This window comes from Tachypleus tridentatus, chromosome 2 (genome assembly GCF_004210375.1).
Source record: "Tachypleus tridentatus isolate NWPU-2018 chromosome 2, ASM421037v1, whole genome shotgun sequence".
NCBI classification, from domain to species: domain Eukaryota; kingdom Metazoa; phylum Arthropoda; class Merostomata; order Xiphosura; family Limulidae; genus Tachypleus; species Tachypleus tridentatus.
Window position 1 is genome coordinate 152,980,513 of NC_134826.1, and position 20,944 is coordinate 153,001,456.

At 35.4% G+C, this 20,944-nt stretch overlaps 1 protein-coding gene across 1 annotated transcript in view; it reads right to left on the reverse strand.

Moving 5' to 3' along the window:
- Positions 1-14,921: 14,921 nt before the first annotated feature.
- Positions 14,922-20,944, reverse strand: part of LOC143245651 (nose resistant to fluoxetine protein 6-like) — a 55,755-nt gene continuing 49,732 nt past the window's right edge. The window contains exons 14-16 of the mRNA XM_076492000.1: positions 17,695-17,884; positions 16,562-16,704; positions 14,922-15,388 (exon numbers count right to left, since the gene is read on the reverse strand). Of these exons, the coding sequence (XP_076348115.1) occupies positions 15,104-15,388; positions 16,562-16,704; positions 17,695-17,884 (618 nt within the window). The 3' untranslated portion in view covers positions 14,922-15,103. The remainder of the gene's footprint in view (positions 15,389-16,561; positions 16,705-17,694; positions 17,885-20,944) is intronic.

Sequence of the window (20,944 nt, forward strand, 5' to 3'; positions counted from 1 at the left end):
AAATGCTAAAATGTTTTTTATTTTGTATTCCCTTTTCTTATTTTCATCTTTCGAAGCTCTAATCAATTATGCGGTTGAGTCTAACAACGCAAAATGCATATTTTTTCTTAATGTTCATTGGCCTTAAGATTTTGGCCAGCAGTGTATAAACATGTTCATAAACACTTGTATATCTATACTGCTAAATTCTAACCATTCAGCAGAAGTCGCATCCAAGTATCTAATCTATCAAGTTTATTGTTTCGGACAGTGTATAGAGACGTATAATAAAACACTTTCGGAACTTTTGTTTTTACTTTATGGGATAATCTTTGCAACCATTGTACTGTAAACAAGACAATAATTCTTTCTTTCACTATGTTCTCAGAGTCAGGATTACGTTAAAGTTTCTGTGACTTATCAGCTTTTTGCGACTTACGTGCTTATTTGCTATATATAGTGTCACATACAGAGTAGTGGCAGAATGATAATTCATTGCGTTATGTTCGGCAGATTTCTCATTCAACTGCTAACAGTATGATGAACATAGACTATAGATATGAAAAGTTTAGAAGTAGGAACTTGTAGGAGAAGTGCTTTGGAACTTTGTAGTAAATATTAAAAAGGTTTGTTTATTTGTAGTTTAAACATAAAGCAACACAACGGACTATTTGTTGTACTTTTCCCACCAGAGTTGTCGAAACCCAGCTTTTCACGTTATTACTGTGTAGACATGTAATAGTCAATAAGGGCGGATTTATTTCTTATTTAATTTTCCTTTTTTGTGATGGTTACGAGTTTGGTGAAATTAGCCAAATTCGCATAGTTTTGTTTGTTTTGAATTTCACATAAAACTAGACGAGAGCTATTTGTGCTAGCCGTCCCTAATTCACAGTGCAAGACTAGAGAAAGCAACTAGTCATCACCACCCACCGCCAACTCTTGGGCTACTCTTTTACCAATGAATACTGGGATTGATCGAAACATTATAACGACCCCAACAGGCTTAAAGGACAAGCATGTTTGATGGGACTGGGAAAACTCGCATTGAGAAAATAACAAATGAAGTTCATATCTTTAACGAAAAAGAATGTTTTAAATTTCTTTACGAAGTTTTATATTTTACGCAAGAGTAACTTTATTACTTTCAGATGAATAAAAATAATTTTAATTACATCACAAATTTATTTCACACGTTGTCAAAGTTATATTTTTAAGAGAAATCAAACCAATAATGTTAAATAAATACCATGTGTAAACCAGTAAGTAAACAATCAAAATATTTATTGAAGTACATCGACTTCTGATAAAATTAAACTGTTCACTTATAATACTTTATTTATCAGTGTTAATGTATTTAGACAACCAGTTTCTCGACATTTTTAGTGTTTCTGATTAAATAATGTTTTAGTTAACTTAACTTCTATCATTTTTAACACAAAATATTAAGCATTATCTTTATTTACTTTCGTATATTCGGGTGAACTGGACTTTTAGGAACCATGGAGTAGGACTACAGAATAACAAGATATATATCATTGAATAGTTCTTAGTTTTTCTGAATAAAATAAAGGTTGTGGATACAATGCAACGAATCAACAACTAACCTTGACTGTCTACACTAATACAAACAAACACAGAGTGGACACTTGTTTGGTTCATCACAGCCAGTTGCTTTAACTGGATAAGACATAAGTTCTGTCGGACTGATTTAGCAGACACCATTTATCTGTTTAAAAGAATTTCACTGTCTTCAGAGGTAAAGTTTAATTAACCCAATGCGACAGACATCATCCACGTTGCTGATTATTTTCATTGTAACTTAAGTGTGGGTCATGGTCTCGTGGCATCACTTGATTTATCACTCCTGTTGACATCTTTATACAATCTGTATCAGCACGACCATTCCATCCATAGACAGAGTAGATGCCACCATAATAGAACTTCCTTAATCTCATGTCATAAAAACTACAACAACGGAATAATGAACTAATTTAGAAAAATTCGATGTTAAAAAAAGAAGTCATAAAATACATGGTGTGTTGTTATTCAATATATTCAAGAATATCACTGATGATATGGTGTGGTTAATATCAACAGTTATTTTTTTATGAAACATTGAATTCGGTATTTTTAATATTTTCTTAACGGCTAAATTTGATATTTATTTAGTTTTAGTTAATATACTAACCTTTTTCTTCTTTAAGAAAGCAACTGCACAAGCTTTTTCCTTGTCACATTAGTAAAAAAAGAAATATATAGAGGAAACTATACAAAATATAACTTGAATGTGGAGAAACAGAAATTTGCTAGAAAGTTAGAAACGTCCTGGTCGAACTTTACTGATTGCAGAAAGAAATGGTGAAGACTTTTCAATATACTATTGTGAGGAAATTGCTTCATTAGGCTTGGTGATTGTTATTAGTTTCTGCTATAACGTAACACAAAATACTTAACAAAGTTTATTGTAAATAAAAGGTTAACATCAGAGCCAGCTTACAGTTTTCTGAGGCCAGAATACAAAATAGCTCGCAGTACCCTCTTCTATAGGTCAAAGACCTTAAGTACATTATTCAATTTGCCATATAACTCTTCAATACTGAATACGTCAAGGCCTCTGTTTTCTGAGCTCTAGAAATTGTGTCTACATTTAACTCGCACTATGGCTAGATCTATTATGGAAACTAAAAAAAAAGAGAGTCATATTCATGTATGTTTTCATTTCTGTCGGTCTTCACTGATGATTACTGTAATATGGATAGTTATAAACTACAACTGATCATCTTGGCCACGTTTTAAATAGTATGAACGATTGTTTAAAAAATGGTGTCTGTTTCATTTCACAATATACTGAGACATAATTAATTGAATTGTATCATTTTGAGGATAAGGTTTAAATAGATTTCTTAATATTTCCGTTCCTTAAGAAGCACTTCTAATACTGGATCTTATTTATTTAATAACTCAACCATAGTAAGAAAACTATCACAGCCCTCTTCAAATTCCTCTTGCTCCCTCTAAAAGTTGATGTTGCATAATTTGAGGCAAAATTATATTGCTGATGCGGTCAAAAACCTATAATGCCAATAAAGTGCTTCATTTTTTTAGCGTTTAGACTTGCATCCAAATTACTATGAGATCGCCATTATTCATAAACAACACAAGATAGTGTGTCTACAATAGATGTTTCATGGTTTTGAAAACGAATCAGAGAAACCTATAATCCAAATAAGAGAAAGAATTGTTCTCTTGTGATATCCAAACAATCAACATGGTTCACAATTACATTTATTCAAAGTCGAGAACACGTTAAATTTTGACCCAAGCTTTAGGCTTCATTTCGTAAAAAAAAAAGGAATAACCACGTTCCTTATCTAAGCTGTTATCGTGTGGGCCCTTTTAAATCTACATAGATTAGGGTCTCAGATTGTCAAAATTTATAACTAGAAATTAACCTTGGGTGTACATGGTCCCATTTTCAAAACAAAATATACCTGTACAGCATTTAAATTATCTTTAGGGCTTGTGTTTTATGTTGGATATTTATAGTTCAAAAAATCCCTGATAAAGAAATTGATATGTTTTGAATCTTAATATTTATTATTATTATTATTACTTTATTACGTATTACCGTTAGTAGTAGTAGAATGTGGTTATGTAGAGATTTGTTAATGTCTTCGAATGCATCGTGATTTTTTGGTACAAAATCTAAAAGTTTGTTTGAGGTAGGTCATCTTACAATTTCTTTACTAGTAAAAAAATAAGTAATTTTAGAAGACTTTCAATTTGTATTTCTTTTCACGTCGTGTTTTATTGTTAACAGCACCATTTAAAACATGTTTATGTCATTTTGTAATTCAAATCGCGACAACTTTACTAGCAATTATTATTATGAGAATGCAGTGTACCTTATACACTCGGCTGCGTGGAACGTACAATTTATATTCATTCTGAAATCTTTTAAAAATTGTGCGACATTTATATTAGAAGAGGAACTTGAAGACATTTACAATAAATTGCAGTAACATTAACTGAAAACAATAATGATACTGTTTGTGATGTATTTAAACCATTAATAACTGTCCAAGTGCCACCATTGTCGCAATGTTTTCTGGTCTTTTCTGCACACTAATATATAAAGTTATGGTAACTTGACACAAATTATCAACGTTAAAACCGAACACACCACTAACGAGGGGTTCTGGTGCATTAGCACCAACTACATTTTCCATAGACACGGCCTGATTTATTATAATCATGCTTTGTCAGGATATCAAAAGGTGTTCACACAGTATCAACTGTTGTTGTAACAACAGGCCTATGTGAATAGTGTTTCCATCAAGCAGTATTTTGATATTTTGTTCGTCACACTTAGTGACTTCGATGCCTTTCGCTAACACCGAGGTCACCAGACTGTTTGGAGAAAGGCATCGAAGTCAGTTAGTATGACGAACAATGTCAAAATACTGCTTTAGACTTTATTGGTAAACCTCAAAGATTGATAAAGAACTGTTAAAATTATAAGAAACCTTATGACAAGTATAATTAATAATTATTTTCCTTAGAATATAGAATTGATTTCCTTTTCCTCCAGCTGTCTTATCTTTGTACTTCAGTTATTAACATATTTATTATTTTTTATGTTGTGTGAATATACATTTTTTTCTGTTTGTTCGAACGTTGAATTTTTATCCTGTATTTTAAATGCATTTATTAAAACGGTTAAAACATATATACGGTTTTCCTGCTTTACATTGTTTAGTAATCGTTATGTTGTACATTTCACCAGCTGTAATATACGTTACAATTATCAGTGTGCTTTGTAAACTCTATGCCTATTTATTGTATGGTAGGCCTTGTACAGTTTACTTATTTATGTATGATAATCATCGTCGAATAATGAACTTGTAAGATTTTTCTTTAAACAAATTTGGTTGTCGTTTGGGTTTTTAATATCTTTGGGGGAAACTTCAAAGGCAAACCAGGGCGCTCAGAAACTGTTGTTTCTCTTCAGCCCCACGCGTTAACGGTGAGATGAGACCTGACGAGAGAGGTAGAAAACATGGTGAACAAACTTGAATTGTTAATGTTAGAATATTCCAATCATATAGGAAAGATAGGAGCAGGACAGTTGGGCTGGTACGTTGAGGATGAGTTTCATTAGCAACAACTGGAGCAGGAGATCAAGGCTGCAGCAGGTCACACGTGTCAAAGGAACCAGTGACATAAGTAGAGAAGGTGAGGGAAAGAGAGAGAGAGAGAGAAAGAAAAACAAAGAGAGAGAAAAGAGAAGTATAAGAGAGTGAAAGAAGAATCAGGCTCTCGAAGGTTAAAGGAAGAGTGTCTCAAAAGGTCTCAGAGGGATAAAGGAAAGAGTGACAGAAAGAACTCAAAACCTCGGGAAGGAAGAGAGAAAAAACCTCAGAAGGTCGAAACGTCGAAACTCTCAGGTAAAGTTAAAGGAAAATCAGCTCTCAGGGTCTCGAAGAAGTCTCAGAGAAGAGAAAGAATCAATCTCGGGAAAGAATGAGATAGGAGAATATCATAGACTCAGGCTCTGGGAGGAAGAGAAAAGAAAAGGCAAGAGTCTCGGGTCTCGGGAACAAGACTCGGAGGAGAGAAAGAATAAAACTCGGGCTCTCGAAAAGGTTAAAGGTGAAGTGAGAAAGAAACAAGACATAGAAAAGGTAAGGAGAAAAGAAGAACAAGACAGAAGGGTTAAAGAATGAGAGAAAAAACAAGACATAGAAGGGTTAAGGGAGAGAGTCATAGAAAAGAACAAAACATAGAAGGGTTAAGGGAAAGAGTGAGAGAAAAGAACAAGATATAGAAGAGTGGGTGATAACAATAAAAAACGAAGATGGTGAAAGACAGAGAGAGAGGGGTGGGAGACAGAAGGTCCTTTCAGAACCAGGGTACCGGGGATCTATAAATCAATGGCAGAAAATAAGATGTGGGGGAACCTGGAGTACCCGGAAAAAACAACTTTCACTGAGTAGGCGCCGAAATATCTACCCACCAAGTGCCCAACTTGAAATGTAAAATATTAATGACATATAAATGGGTCATCCTGTGGGGTATGATTCAACGTTAAAAGTTAATAGGAGTCAGTGTGGTTGGTAATCCAGTTTTATGGTGATGTGTTCTTTGCCCAGGCTTGAGGTGTGCCTGAGAGTTGGAATAATTGGCGTGTTTGAAGATTTCTGTCCAAAGCTTTAGTGTTGTAGCGATAGGCAAGTTTAATAAATCTATTCTGAATTGATAAGAGCTGAGTTACGGAGTTGAGGCATGATCTAGGAATGTAATTAGGAAGGCGGTAAGCGATTTTATTGATGCGGTTTTGCAAGTTTTGTGATATTGAATATTGTTTATAGGTCATGTTGCATGTAACTGCACTGCCATATTCAAAAAAGTGGTCTAATGAATGCTTTGTATAGAGTAATGATGATGTTGGGGGAGCAGCCTTTGTTAGGGCTACTAATGCGTTTGAGAAATAAAATTCTATTGCTTGCTTGGATACAGATTTTCTGAAAGTGTTGAGTCCAGGATAAGTTTTGAGTCATGATAAGACCAAGAAAAGTAATAGATTTAGTGAAGATGATATCGGTGTTATTGAGGTTAAGTTTTATACTTTTAATTTTTTTCCTGTACTTATTAACTTTTCTGTGAAAAGCGATAGCTTGTGATTTCGTGGGGTTTAAGACGACACGTCATCTATTGCACCACTGAGATACAGCGTCGAGGGTGGCTTGTATGCTGCAGTATGGGGATTACTTGAGGTGCTCCAAAAAACGATATCATCAGCATGCTGGGAAGTAAGGGTACACCCGCATTTAGATTGAGCGAGTTCAAAATAGAGGTATTTACTTTAACATTAGCTGTATGGTTAGTAAGGAAGTTGGATATCCAGTGAACAAAAACTTGTGGAATGCCGAGAGCTAGAGTCTTATAACGTAGTCCATCATGCCAGACTGAATCGAATGTTTTTTGGACGTCCAGGAAGGTAGCAATAGTTGTTTGTTTACGGTTGAAACTTTTAAAACTGATTCGGTAAGACTGGCTAGGTTGTCAGTAGTTGTCTATTTTTCCTACCAGAATACTGGGTTTCGCTTATAAGATTATTCGTCTCAAGGAAGCAACCAATTCTATTTGTAATTGATTTCTCCATAAGTTTTCCTTGGGTATTTAGGAGACTGATCGATCTGTAGTTGTTTGGGTTGCATGGGTTCTTGTCTTTTTTGGGGATGACTTTAATTATGGCAGGTTTTCAGAATTTTAGGTAATATCCTGAGGAAAGGGATAGGTTAGAAATTGTGACTAGGTGGTTTAGATTGGTGTTGCGCAGGTGTTTAAGAACTATATTACTAAAATTATCACTTCCAGGAGCTTTATTTTTAATTTTCTTAAAGATTAGCCTTAACTCGGTTTGAGTTATAGGACGGGTGTAATAAGAGGAAGGCTGATTGATTCGGTTTTAAATTAATGGGGAATCGGGCGGAGAAATAAGTAGGGTTCGAACTAACAATCTGATTAACTTGGTAATAGTGTGATTGATCAAAGGGTGAGACGTTTGGGGTAACAAAAGTGTGAGTGAAATATTGGGCAAAAAGGTTAGCTTTGTTTTGGTCAGAGGTTGCAGAAATATTATTGTACTTGATATCTGGGAAGTTGTTTCTAGATTATGTCTTTATTATGGTTTTAACATTTTTCCAGAAGAGAACAGGATTTGGATATGATTTTTCAATGGTATTCATTCCAGTTGTGGGCTTGGAGAGATTTAATCAGGGTTTTTATCCTATTGTTAGTGTTGTTAATCTGGGTTTTAATGTTTGGGCTGCGAGTGCTGATGAAAATTCGCCTTAACTGTCGTCTGTGAATAATAGTTTGATGTTGTTCTGTGTTTGGTACAGTGTTTAGTATACAAATTGTTTTTTTTTTTTTTTTGGATCGCTTGATTAATGGTTTTGGTTATTAGTGATGAATAAATTTCTATATCCTGTTTACAGGAGGCCATAGTCAGTGTTTAGGGTAATTGGTTTTCGATATACTTATTTAAGTTATCCCAATCAGCGCGGGAATAATTTAGTATGAGCGGTCGTGTGTTTGATTTAAGAAGAAGGTTAGGGGACACTTCAATGTAGATAAGATAGTGATCGCTTCCAATGTCATGGAGAATCTAAAAGTTGAGTAGTTGCAGAAACATTCGAATAGGGGCTATTATGAGGTCAAGGATGTCTTCGCTGCGATCACTGTGTGTGAGTGGCTTGATTATTGTTTATCGTAATCAGATTATTATTCTCTATGAACTTATGTAGTAAAATTCGATTACGATTTGTAATTCGGCAATTGAAATCAGTGTGTTTGCTGTTAAGGTCACCTATGATATTCGTGTTAGGAAATGAGTTGTATATGTTTTGTAGAATGTTTAAATCACGTTTAGATCGAGGAGAAACATATATAGCAGCTAAAGTGATAGCGGTAGACGTGGTGAATACTTGTAGAATAATAATCTCATTATCAGTCGTGTACGTAAGTTTAGGAAATGAGATAACCAAGGAATTATGGTAAAGCACTGCAATGCCACGCCGGACTTGGCCGTGTGGTATATGTTTCATGTTGTAGCCTGGGATGTTAAACGTAGTATTTTCTTTCAGTAAAGTTTCATTTAGGAATAGTATATCAGTGTTTGTTGATTTAAGCAGTTGGAACAGTTCATATTTTTTTTAGTATTAACCTCCTCTAATGTTAATATAAGTAATCTGTACCAATGTAAAACAGTACTTACATGTCGTCAAGGATGGATCTTTCAGCTCGGTCTCACTCCAGTTTTTCAGTGCTAGGGTTCTGCCCAGCCATACAGGATTCAGAGCTGACTCAGCCTGAAGGTGATAATTGGTGCTTTTGCATACCAAATTAGCTACGTGGTTTTCTTCAATGCTGGCTTTGGTGAGCTCGGTAAGGACGTTGGCAAGAATTATCACTACTGAGGTTAATATTTGGTTCTGTGTAAAAGCATACTTGTCTTGAAGTGGAGCAAGAGGGTTTGTAGCGGCTGCATACGATTTCTGGGTTGTGGAGTTAGGTAGACTGGATGGAAATGGGACATTACCCGAGTGCTGCTTTTTGGTAGGTTGAGAGATCAGAGGTGTAGCGAACTGAAAAGTTTTCTTGGTTGTGTTGGCTGTTTCCGTATTTAGTGAAGTTGTCTGCTGTGCTTGAAGGGCTGCCTGAAACTTGGAGCAGCCTCGGTTGGAAGAGGCATGGGGCTCCTTGCAATTAGCACAACGGGTGACATCTCTTGCATTGGGGCACACTGAAACTTGATGGGGGCCGCTACATCAAACACACCGAACGGATGATCTACATACTATCGCAGTGTGCTCAAAGCGTTGGCATTTAAAGCACTGGATGAATCTGGGGGCTGAATACCTGACTTCTTCAACCTGGTGATGTGAATATTTTTTCCGCATCCTTAACGTTGTGGGTACTAATTTTCACCAGTGGAGTAGGTAGGCCAGTTTTGGGAAACTTGATACGGTCAATTTTGTTAGTATAAATGTCCTGCGCCGCGAGCTCTTTCTTGACTTCGTCCATAGTAATATCGAAGGGGACACCTAGGATTACAAGTTCTTTACCAGGAAGTTGGTTACCTGCAACACGAACTGAAATGTTGCGCCCTTAAAGGCAGTACTTGGCCAGGTGTTGAGTATCCATGAGTTGATAACAACTCCCCCTCTGGGGAGTCGCCTGAGGTGGTTGAATGCTACTCGTGGTAATAAGTTTTTGAGTTTCTTAGCGATTTCAGGGATCCTGGCGGTGGCTGGAATGCCCTCGACAATGAGTGCTGGTGGCATCTTGGGGAGGGATTGTTGAGTAATGGAAGGTGCAGGATCCGTAGAAGTCTTGGAAGGGGACAAGGTTTGACTTGTTCGGTTGGTCGGTAAGTTCAGTTGTCTCGGTGTCGGTCCTTAGGAGAGTTGCATGTCGTATTAACACTGTCGTCAGTTGAAATCTGGGTGTTGTCTGATTCAGGTTCACTGAATGAACAACATTCTACGGCTTCTTGAAGTAAATTAAACTGATCTGAAGTCGGCAATTGTTAACATGTAGATCTAGTATTTTTCTTTCTTCTTCTCATAGTCTGATCTGAAGTTATTTTCAGACTTATGATTCAAAAGTATCAGGTGCATGAGCCTGAGTAACTGTTAAACGTTCCCGCGGGTGAATACGTACACCCTAGGAATGTAGGTCAAGATAGAATTGAGGGAGAGTACGCTAAGCTAATTTTCTTACTATCGCACAAATATTAAACACGTCTGCTCTCGTAAACTTTCTAAGTAAACTATGACGTACTTGTTAGTGAAAGTTAAACATGTTTATAGCCTAAGAAAATTTAAACAGTAACTTGCCCTCTACCTACAAATGTTTTACCTGAAACAAATCTGTCCCTATCGATAATATGAATCAACGGATACAGTCTTTCCATGTTACGTACTGAAGAAGCCATCCTTCTTTTGTTTAATGTCCAACAATTAGTTCTCTTGATTAAATAGTGTATTAGAAGTAAACTGTCTTTACAAGGCTTCAATAAACCTAAATTATATGTGGAAACATTTGTAATGAATACTTTTTTTGTTAGCAGTTAGTTAATTTGCCGTCTTTTTAGTTACCTAAAAGCAAGTGCAATTTATAACTATGCATAATATTTCACCCATAATACTGGAAAAAGTGGGGATCCCAGATAGTTGAACGTCCTTATCCACGTGCTGTATAAATACATACATTATTTATTATTGGTTTATTAAACCTAATATGAAAACAAGGACTATTCATATGACTTTTGAAACATCGCTGTCTCACACTAAACACAAAACAAAAGCTGGTAAAACACATTTTCGTCTCTCAGTGAGCTGAACGATTTTGATATTTTGAGTGGTAGGTTATCGTCATGTTAGGCTTAGTTTCAGATATCCAGAGTGTAAGTTTTACCTATGTTTTCATTACTGCTCTAGCCCTAATTTTATGTTATAGTATTTTTAGCTGTTGAGTTTCCTTTTCCTCTTGAAATTATTCAGTTATCCTGTTTGTGTGTTGCACTGCAATACATTGTCATAAACCGTTAAAATGCTCTAAAATCATCCATTGTTCCAATGCTTCCTCTTGAGAAAATTGCTAATGACGTTTATGAAGCCCTTCACGAACAAATCGCTAACGAATCGATTGAGTTCCTTAAGAAACATTTTTTGATGGTGGTAAAATGTGTTTAACCTCTGCAGTTTTTATCAAGAACGCTTTAGGTAATGTTGTTGTTGTTGTTAAACTCGTGTTTTTTCTCTCCCAGCGGAGACTGACCTGTATCATGTTCCCAGCCACCTGGCCTTTTCCTTTCAATATTCTCTAACTATCTTTAAGTACGTCATCTGGCTTGCTCGAAACAAGTTGGTTTAAGAGCGAGCACCGGTGTCGTACTTTTCTATATTGGGAAGGGCCAGATATAGGCTGTTACTCCTACTTCAAGTGGACTATCAGCGTCTGGGTCCGGGGATATTTTATCATCTATGGCGGCCGGACGTCTCGCCTCTTTGTGCGTTGGTGGGGGGTTGGGTGGAGATTGGATTCTGAACCACCCTGTCTCTGACCTCGCTTTTAGTGTTCTTTATGTTTTGTTTAACTTTTTCATTTTTTTGTTTAGCGTTTATCTTTGTTTTGTTCTTTTTAAATATTGTAAGTTTTGTTTTGTTTAACTTGTATATATTTTATTCTTTGCTTTTTAACTTGTAATTTTTTCACTCTTGTAATTTCTGTTTAACTTTTGTACATTTTTCTTTGCTTTGTTTAACTTGTAATTATACTTTTGTACTCTTGTTTAACTTGTAATTATACTTTTGTACTCTTGTTTAACTTATACTTTTGTTTCACTTGTATATTTTTCTGGCAATCACACATGGGACATAAGGTAACGTACTAGCAACCCGGATTTTGAACGTGATTTGAAACATTTGTGTTGGCTCATTGCACATCGAATGTTATCTGTCCGAGAAACTCTGTATCTCCGTTAGATGAGTCGGATGGAGGCACGTCCATTATGTCTGGTATGTATAGAGTTGGTTGTACACCTTTTTCGTTCTGTGTCCTATGTCGTGTAGGGCATTGTCTTTTGCTGCTAAATTGTTCCATGTCCCTTATATTGTCCCTACTACCATTTTATTCCGCTTTCCCGTTCTGGTAACTCGAGTTTAAGATTCCTTTTGTTATTGAATAACACTTTTTAAGTATTGCCTGTGGTTCAACTGGAATAGGGCAGTTTTTGAACACTGTCGTGACATTTTTTACCACAGTGTACATCAGGTCAAATATCGTCTTCTTGTACGGTTGGATGCTGACTTTGTACATTTGGCTACTGTGGACACCTGCTCACAATCCCTTATTTAGTATTCAGGGTGAATACATACACTAAAGTTATGATTCCGTTTTCTGTATGATTTTTAGTCAATGTATTGCATTTACTTTTGTCTCATTTCAAACTGATCTAAGTGTATCCTCTTTGTATCTTCACCTGTTTTTTATTTTTTCCCAGTGTGGTTACTTCTTGTTTTATATTACTTTCTTGTTCTTTGCGTGTATTCCTTTTTTTGTAAATCACACAAAGTATGTTTTACTCATTTTCTTTACTCCTGGCCTAGTACTTTTGTTACATATTGTACATTTGTATATATTTCATTGTATACTTTGTACACTGGATTAGTCCTTCCAGTTCATTTGTATTATTGTTTGTTTTCCTTGTAGTTCTGATTTTGTTTCTGTTTTCAGTGAAAATAAACAATTTCAAAAGAGTATCTGGTACGGTCCCATTGGCAGTATCATTCGCAGATACTAACTTTAACTTAACTGACTAGCGTATCTTACCAATGATAGAACAACCAATTACAATAAAAACTGCAATTATCGTAATTTATATTTCCCGTTCAACCATATCAGATGTAATATATATACATTTATAATAACTGAATTTCATTCCAAACACCACAATTTCAACTGTAGAATTAACAACAATAACGGCTATAATATCATTGACTTTATCTCCCAGCATAATCTTATTCTAGGCCACAAGAAAATCCCAACCCATACACACTATAATGGGAGTCAGGACATCCTAGACCTTGCTTTATATACATCGATTCAATCCCCTCAATACAAAATTTCAGAGTGCATAATAACACAGGTGGCGATCACAACCATATATCCATATTCATCCGCAGTACCTGCCCCCAAGCCATGATCAACCCGCCTAGAATTTTCTAATTTTCTACCAGTGACTGGGACGCCTTTTGGAAAACTATCGATGATAATTTACCAGAGATAGCAACGCATGCCAACAACCCCAAGTCCATAGATGATTACTTATCCAGCATAGTCAACACGATAACAAATGCAATAGACACAATAGTTCCCAAACGTAACCTCCACAATCTTCCAAACTCATCAAAACAGTCCATTCACTAATTATTAAAAGACGCAAACTCAGATGCCAATTCACTATTTCTCGCGACCCCACCATTAAAACCAGAATTAATCAGGTAAACAACCTCATCAGGCACCACATCAATGAACAAAAAGAACGCAACTGGTCTGAGCTATGTGCATCACTAGATAATTCACACAAAGACTCTGCAACATTCTGGAGAAAATTCAAAACATGTGCAATGATAACTCAAGCAACAATATTCCCAAATTAAAAGTAGACAACAATACAGTAACACCCGGCCTCGAAAAAGCTAATTTACTAGCCGAATACTACAGATAGGTGTTCACCACTTCGAACTCACCACTCTTTGATAACAATTATTTTTGCGCAATTCAAAACTTTATAAAATTAATGCAAACTTATTTAGTATCGACTTCCCATGTGAAAACAATGAATATCCAGCGACTCATTAATCCAATTACACACGCCGATTAATTGTTTGTTTGTTTTTTGAATTTCGCACAAAGCTACTCGAGGGCTATCTGTGCTAGCTGTTCCTAATTTAGCAGTGTAAGACTAGAGGAAAGGCAGCTAGTCATCACCACCCACCGCCAACTCTTGGGCTACTCTTTTACCAACGAATAGTGGGATTGACCGTAACATTATAAAGCCCCCACGGCTGAAAGACGAGCATGTTTGGCGCGACGGGGATACGAACCCACGACCCTCAGATTACGAGTCGCACTCTTGTCCATGCCGGGCCTACATACGCCGAAATCAGGCTGTCTATCATCTATCAAAACACTGCCCCAGGAGAAAATGGCATACGTAATGTCATTCTTAAAAAAGCCTCAGCTTCACTTATCAATCATCTTATTTAAAAGGATTATGAACAGCGCTAGTGGAAAAGAAGGGGACAGACAGAAACACCTAACGGTCGTCAAAGGGTTTTTAATTATATTCAAAAACCACACACAAAATTACTCAGCGTTGAGCAGTAAAAAGAATTAAAGCCAATTAGACAACAATAGAAAATATAGTCACATGAACGTCGGGTATTGCTTCAGAGATGAACTATCCACTGCGTATGTATTGCTATATCATAAAAGAAACCCATACTTTAAAAATTATATTTTATATTTCACTGTCTTTTAATTCTCGAATTAACTTTCTTTTGTGTACTATTCATAACAGATGGGGTCTACATATACCATTTTGAGTAACTTTAGTAAGTTTTTGAATATTGCAACGCTCAGAAGAAAAGAAGTGGCTAAAATAACTGGATTTTCCTGTGCAATAAACAATAGAGGACAACAATGATGTGTTGAATTAATTACAGTTTGGTTCATAAATATATATTTTTAAATGTACTGATAAATCTATAGTGTAGGTAACTCTAGGTCTAAGAATGATGTTTAAGCCTTTTAAAATACTTCTGTTGATTACAAACAAGGAAATAAAACAGAAAACTGCAAAATTTATTTTCAAAAGCGCTTTAATTTAAACACTTCCTTATGAACATGTCATAAAATCGCCAACATAACAATTAGAAATAATCTTTTCGAAAAAGTTGTTTTGATATCTCATTCACATACGTTGTAGGTACAACTACAAAATATAAAGATATGTGATCATCCACATACGATTAAACAGAAACATTCATAAGTGGCAAACAAACGTTTTGCCATCAAAACTCTCACAAAATGTTTTGTTATCTAAAACTCGTTTTCTGATATGTTTGTCTTGAATATCTGTTCTAAAGTAGTTTTTATCTTTTACTTTTCCTAGCTCCGCCCTCCCTTCGATGTCATATCTGGAGTCAAATCCTTTCATTATTTTGTCGATGAAAAGGTTTTCCAACTGTCGTAGGGGCATGTCCAGGAACAGAGAGACGAATGACGCCATTGAAAACGATATTAACAGTAATCCGCTAAACAAGTAAAGCTAAACAAAACAAAATGATGAAGAGGTTAAGTGTAAGAATGATTTGCAACTATATTATAATAATTTATTAGAATTTTGAAATATTAAATACATATGTTTACTGAAGCTTGCGTGGTAAACACAGATATCCTGGAATTCAAATTCACTTAAGTTTCAGTGTAAGAAAAATGTTTCATATAATTTTTCTAAATGTAAAAAGTGAAAATACGCAGAAAGTAGTCCTCGTGTATCACTGCACGAAACGAAAAATAAAACAAAACCAAGCTTGTTTTTCTCTTAATTTTTGTGTTTAAAGTTATTGAAATAAAAACAAATTCATTATTCAATATCATATAAAAAATTAAGTTTCAGGATCTTGCAAAGGAATTTCAAGTGTATCAATGTTTAAATATATTATACTTGTCGTAAGATATTAGTATTAAGCCTAATATATTTTAAAAATAAAATTATTAAGCCTAATATATTTTTAAATACTACGTTTTTATTTGACCGTGTATAATAATTGTATTCCAACCTCACTTTATACATCGTATAAGTCGCCGATGACACGTTTTCTTAATCCAGAGCTCATCAGGCCTGCTAAGACACAGCAAATATTACATAAGCCAATCTTACAAGAATAGCAATAGTGTTTGTTGTATCTCAGTCGGATTGAACGAGTCATGTTGTCAGTAATGGATATGGCGAATATGATGTAGCTGGAATGTTATTATTATATACTATTTAAATGATTGAAAATACTAATAAACTAGACAAATAACTTAGTGTTTAAAACTGTAATAGTTTTAACAGTAATGTCTTATGACGAGTGCAGTTATCACAATTTTCTCGCTTGTAAAAGATGTTCATACCATAACATGTTGAAATACAGTATTTTAAAATGATCCTAAGCAGCAGGAATGTGTCTTATACATTGACTTTGCTACTTCAGGAACTTTCAGTAGCAGGTTTTACAAACTTGTAAAATGACATTCTGTTCATTACAACAAAACGAATTTGCCTACTTTGAAATTACATTTACGTATTTAATTGAGAATAAATAACACATAAAAAGTTAATACATCGACGAGAGGTGCTGTTATTAATAAACTGCTTCTCATAAGTATGCACGTTTATGTCAAATACTTTTTTCATATTTTTCATTTTGAATAAAATAATTTTTATAAAACTTACTGCAATATACTGGTCCGCCTGAAGCCGTTCTTTAACACTAGCAACTAAGGTCATCTGGACCAAAGGGTGTAGAAGGTAGGTAAGAAAGGTTAACCGACTTAACGGTATCCAACCTCTCCAACATAGAATCCTGTTGATGATGCCTACAAAACACAGAAACAATGGTAGTTAAGAACTAAGGAAACAAAAAGGAAACTTGCATATAAAAAATCACAATTTATGGACCAGATAATAAGTCTACAGATGAGAAACTAAATAAATGTTTACGTTTTGAAAACAAGTTTGTGAATAATTTTCTCACGTAACAATGTGGAATGAGAACAAAAATTCATTAAAAATTAAACACATTTATTATTTCAGATTTTATAAAAACTCTAAATATTTATTTTAAAACAAAACACTGTGGTGTTCCTTTCATTCACCAGGTTAAGTAAATACAACATTTTGAAAAGCCAGGACGAAACACCGACACTCGTTGTTGACAAAGATAAACCCATAGAGAGTTAGAACTATTGTAAAGATAAATTAATAACTTGTGAGCTGAGGTTGTATCTGATAAACAAATCTTTACGATTTAGTTTTATTACCATAAACTAGGAATATCCGGGTTTTCATTACGGTCTGTTTTTATTGGCCTCACTATTCTAGTGAAGCCTAACACTGAATGTAACAGCTGTTGTCTTTATTTGAGCGATTACAGGTTCGTCGAACAGCGTGGTTTCAAGTATGTGTTGACAAGTATTTGGTTCTGAATGTTCGCTAAGGCTTTCCGAATTGTACAGAATTCCTTTGTAAATTATTATTTTTAGCACGTGATACATACCAGTCTTATAAATTACTATTCCATAAATTATAGGTTCAGTTTCATTTCTTACAATTTAACTTTATCTATCTAGCTCTTGTATGTTATGTATCTCAGTTATTTTCTAGCTTTTAGAACTTAAGTCATCCTTCACAGTTTCTTTTCCGGTGTTACATCTTACTAATTATAAATTTACAGCCTTATTCTTTATCGTTTAAGTACTGAACCTTATATTTCCAAGTCTTACATGTCTCATCCTTAATCTTATACGTTTTCTTCAACCGTTTTTACTCTAGCCTTCAATTTTTACTCATCTGATTTTTAAACTTACCTCCATTTCCGGTAATGCAAGCAAACACCATCCAACCGACTCCAAAGGCCCACAGGGTCCTGTGAGTTGCGGCATAAATGGCTGAATCCGCTGTTTCAATAGTTTCGTTACCTTTGTTCCATGGATGAATTCCCAGAACCAGGGAAAGGTTACATCCTGTAGCTAGCAGCCATAGGATTAATTGTATATACTAAAATATAAAATTAATTAAATAAAGTAAATTATTAATACGACGTTGTTGTAAATTGTAATTGTTCGAAAATTATACATCAAATACTAAAGTATGTTGAAAACATAGGAAATCTGAACACAATTGTATTCAAAATTTCCGAATATAAATTATGTTGGCAGTCCAATGGGCAGTTCTTTCACTAATGAAAAAAATAATATACAAGCCTAATTAATATAAAATTCAAGAACCTTGAAAACCAGGATTTTCTTAAAGGTTTCTTTGTTTGTTATGATTGTCGCGCCAAACTACATGAGGGCTGTCTGCACCAGGCGTCCCTAATTTATTAGTGAAATACTAGATGGAAGACAGCTAGTCCTCACTACCAACTACTAATCTAGATGGAAGACAGCTAATCCTCACTACCAACTGCTAATCATTGAGCTACCCTTTTACCAACGAATAGTGGGCTTGACCATCACAGTATAATGCTCCCAAGGCTGAAAGGGTTTACTGAAAAACTACTATATATATATATATATATAAACACACATATTTGTCAATGAATTTGGAATATTTCTTACTCTTAAAATATTTTACAAAATAAACAAAATTAATAAGATGAAAATTTGTGTTTGCTGGGATTCCAGCAGCGAATCCTGATTCGAGTTATCTTTTGAAATTTACATCGTTTTGAATTAACGCTTTGTAGAAAAAACATGACAATTAACAGATGAATATCAAGTTACATTTCGTCAAACGTTTCTTATTTTCAAGGTGATCACCCAGAATATAATAATATGTGTACTTAGTAGCAAAGCAACACTGTGTCAACTGAGGGGAATTAGACCCCTGATTTTGACATTGAAAACCCACAGACTTATCGTTGTACCACCGGGGGAACAACAATTATAATAACAAAGCACAATACATCCCAAGGAGGGTGCACCAAACATTTCTTGGTGTGTTTGTTTCTTCAACAAAAAATAAGTCTGCGAATTAACAATACTAAATTCAGGGGTTTAATTCTCCTCGGTTGACACAGCAAATATCCCGATGTGGCTTTTTTATAAGAAAAATACACACACACACACTCCTTGAAAAAATTATGTACTGAAAATCTTTACTTCTTAATTTGTATTGAAGGACTTGATTTAATTAATTAATATGAAAAATGTATTTCATGAATATATTTCTTAAGTTTTCCGGCATCCTTTAGTTAATTGTTGAACGTGTTTTTACCTTTCCTATAGCTTAATTTGTAACCTTTCAGCCGGAAGGGCATTGTAATGTGAGAGTCAATCCCACTATTCATTGGTAAACGAGTAGCCCAAGAATTGGCGGTGAGTTGTGATGACTAGCTGTCTTCCCTCTAGTCTTTCACTGCTAAATTAGGAACGGCTAATACAGATAGCACGATGCGTAGCTTTGCGCAAAATTCATATTAAACTACTTTGTAACCTAGCATGTTTCTAACATTTTGGCCAGTACGGTAGCACGTAACCATTCAAAGATAAAAGTTACTTCCTTGGTTTCAGAAATATTATTCTATGTGTGTACAAATTGCATAATGGTTCAGAAGGGGGCTGGTTATACGTCGTCATGTGTAAAAACTGTATCATGGTTCAGAAGGGGGCTGGTTATACGTCGTCATGTGTAAAAACTGTATCATGGTTCAGAAGGGGGCTGGTTATACGTCGTCATGTGTAAAAACTGTATCATGGTTCAGAAGGGGCTGGTTATACGTCGTCATGTGTAAAAACTGTATCATGGTTTAGAAGGGGCTGGTTATACGTCGTCATGTGTAAAACTGCATCATGATTCAGAAGGGGCTGGTTATTCGTCGTCATGTGTAAAACTGCATCATGGTTCAGAAGGGGCTGGTTATACGTCGTCATGTGTAAAACTGTATCATGGTTCAGAAGGGGCTGGTTATACGTCGTCATGTGTAAAACTGTATCATGGTTCAGAAGGGGCTGGTTATACGTCGTCATGTGTAAAACTGTATCATGGTTTAGAAGGGGCTGGTTATACGTCGTCATGTGTAAAACTGCATCATGATTCAGAAGGGGCTGGTTATTCGTCGTCATGTGTAAAAACTGCATCATGGTTCAGAAGGGGGCTGGTTATACGTCGTCATGTGTAAAAACTGCATCATGGTTCAGAATGGGGCTGGTTATACGTCGTCATATGTAAAAGCTGCATCATGGTTCAGAAGGGGCTGATTATACGTCGTCATGTGTAAAACTGTATCATGGTTCAGAAGGGGCTGGTTATACGTCGTCATGTGTAAAACTGCATCATGGTTCAGAAGGGGCTGGTTATACGTCGTCATGTGTAAAACTGCATAATGGTTCAGAAGGGGCTGGTTATACGTCGTCATGTGTAAAACTGCATCATGGTTCAGAAGGGGCTTGTTATACGTCGTCATGTGTAAAACTGCATCATGGTTCAGAAGGGGCTGGTTATACGTCGTCATGTGTAAAACTGCATCATGGTTCAGAAGGGGCTTGTTATACGTCGTCATGTGTAAAACTGCATCATGGTTCAGAAGGGGCTGGTTATACGTCGTCATGTGTAAAACTGCATCATGATTCAGAAGGGGGCTGGTTATACGTCGTCATGTGTAAAAACTGCATCATGGTTCAGAAGGGGGCTGGTTATACGTCGTCATGTGTAAAAACTGCATCATGGTTCAGAAGGGGGCTGGTTACACGTCGTCATGTGTAAAACTGCATCATGGTTCAGAAGGGGCTGGTTACACGTCGTCATGTGTAAAACTGCATCATGGTTCAGAAGGGGCTGGTTATACGTCGTCATGATATACGCTGCTTACATCATGACATAAGTTTATAATTTTTGACTCTCTCAACACGAACACTGTCAATTTTAGCGACCACATGAGCTCTTTGTGATTTCTATAGAAGTTTCTATAGAGTTAGTATTTCTTTTCACGACATTTGGCAGTTTTTCGGTTAATATGATAAGTTTTTAGTATATAAAACATCATATTTTGTGTACTGTTTTAGTTCTCTTATTAATATATGATTTTTTATAAATTTTGAACATGTAGTGTATTCA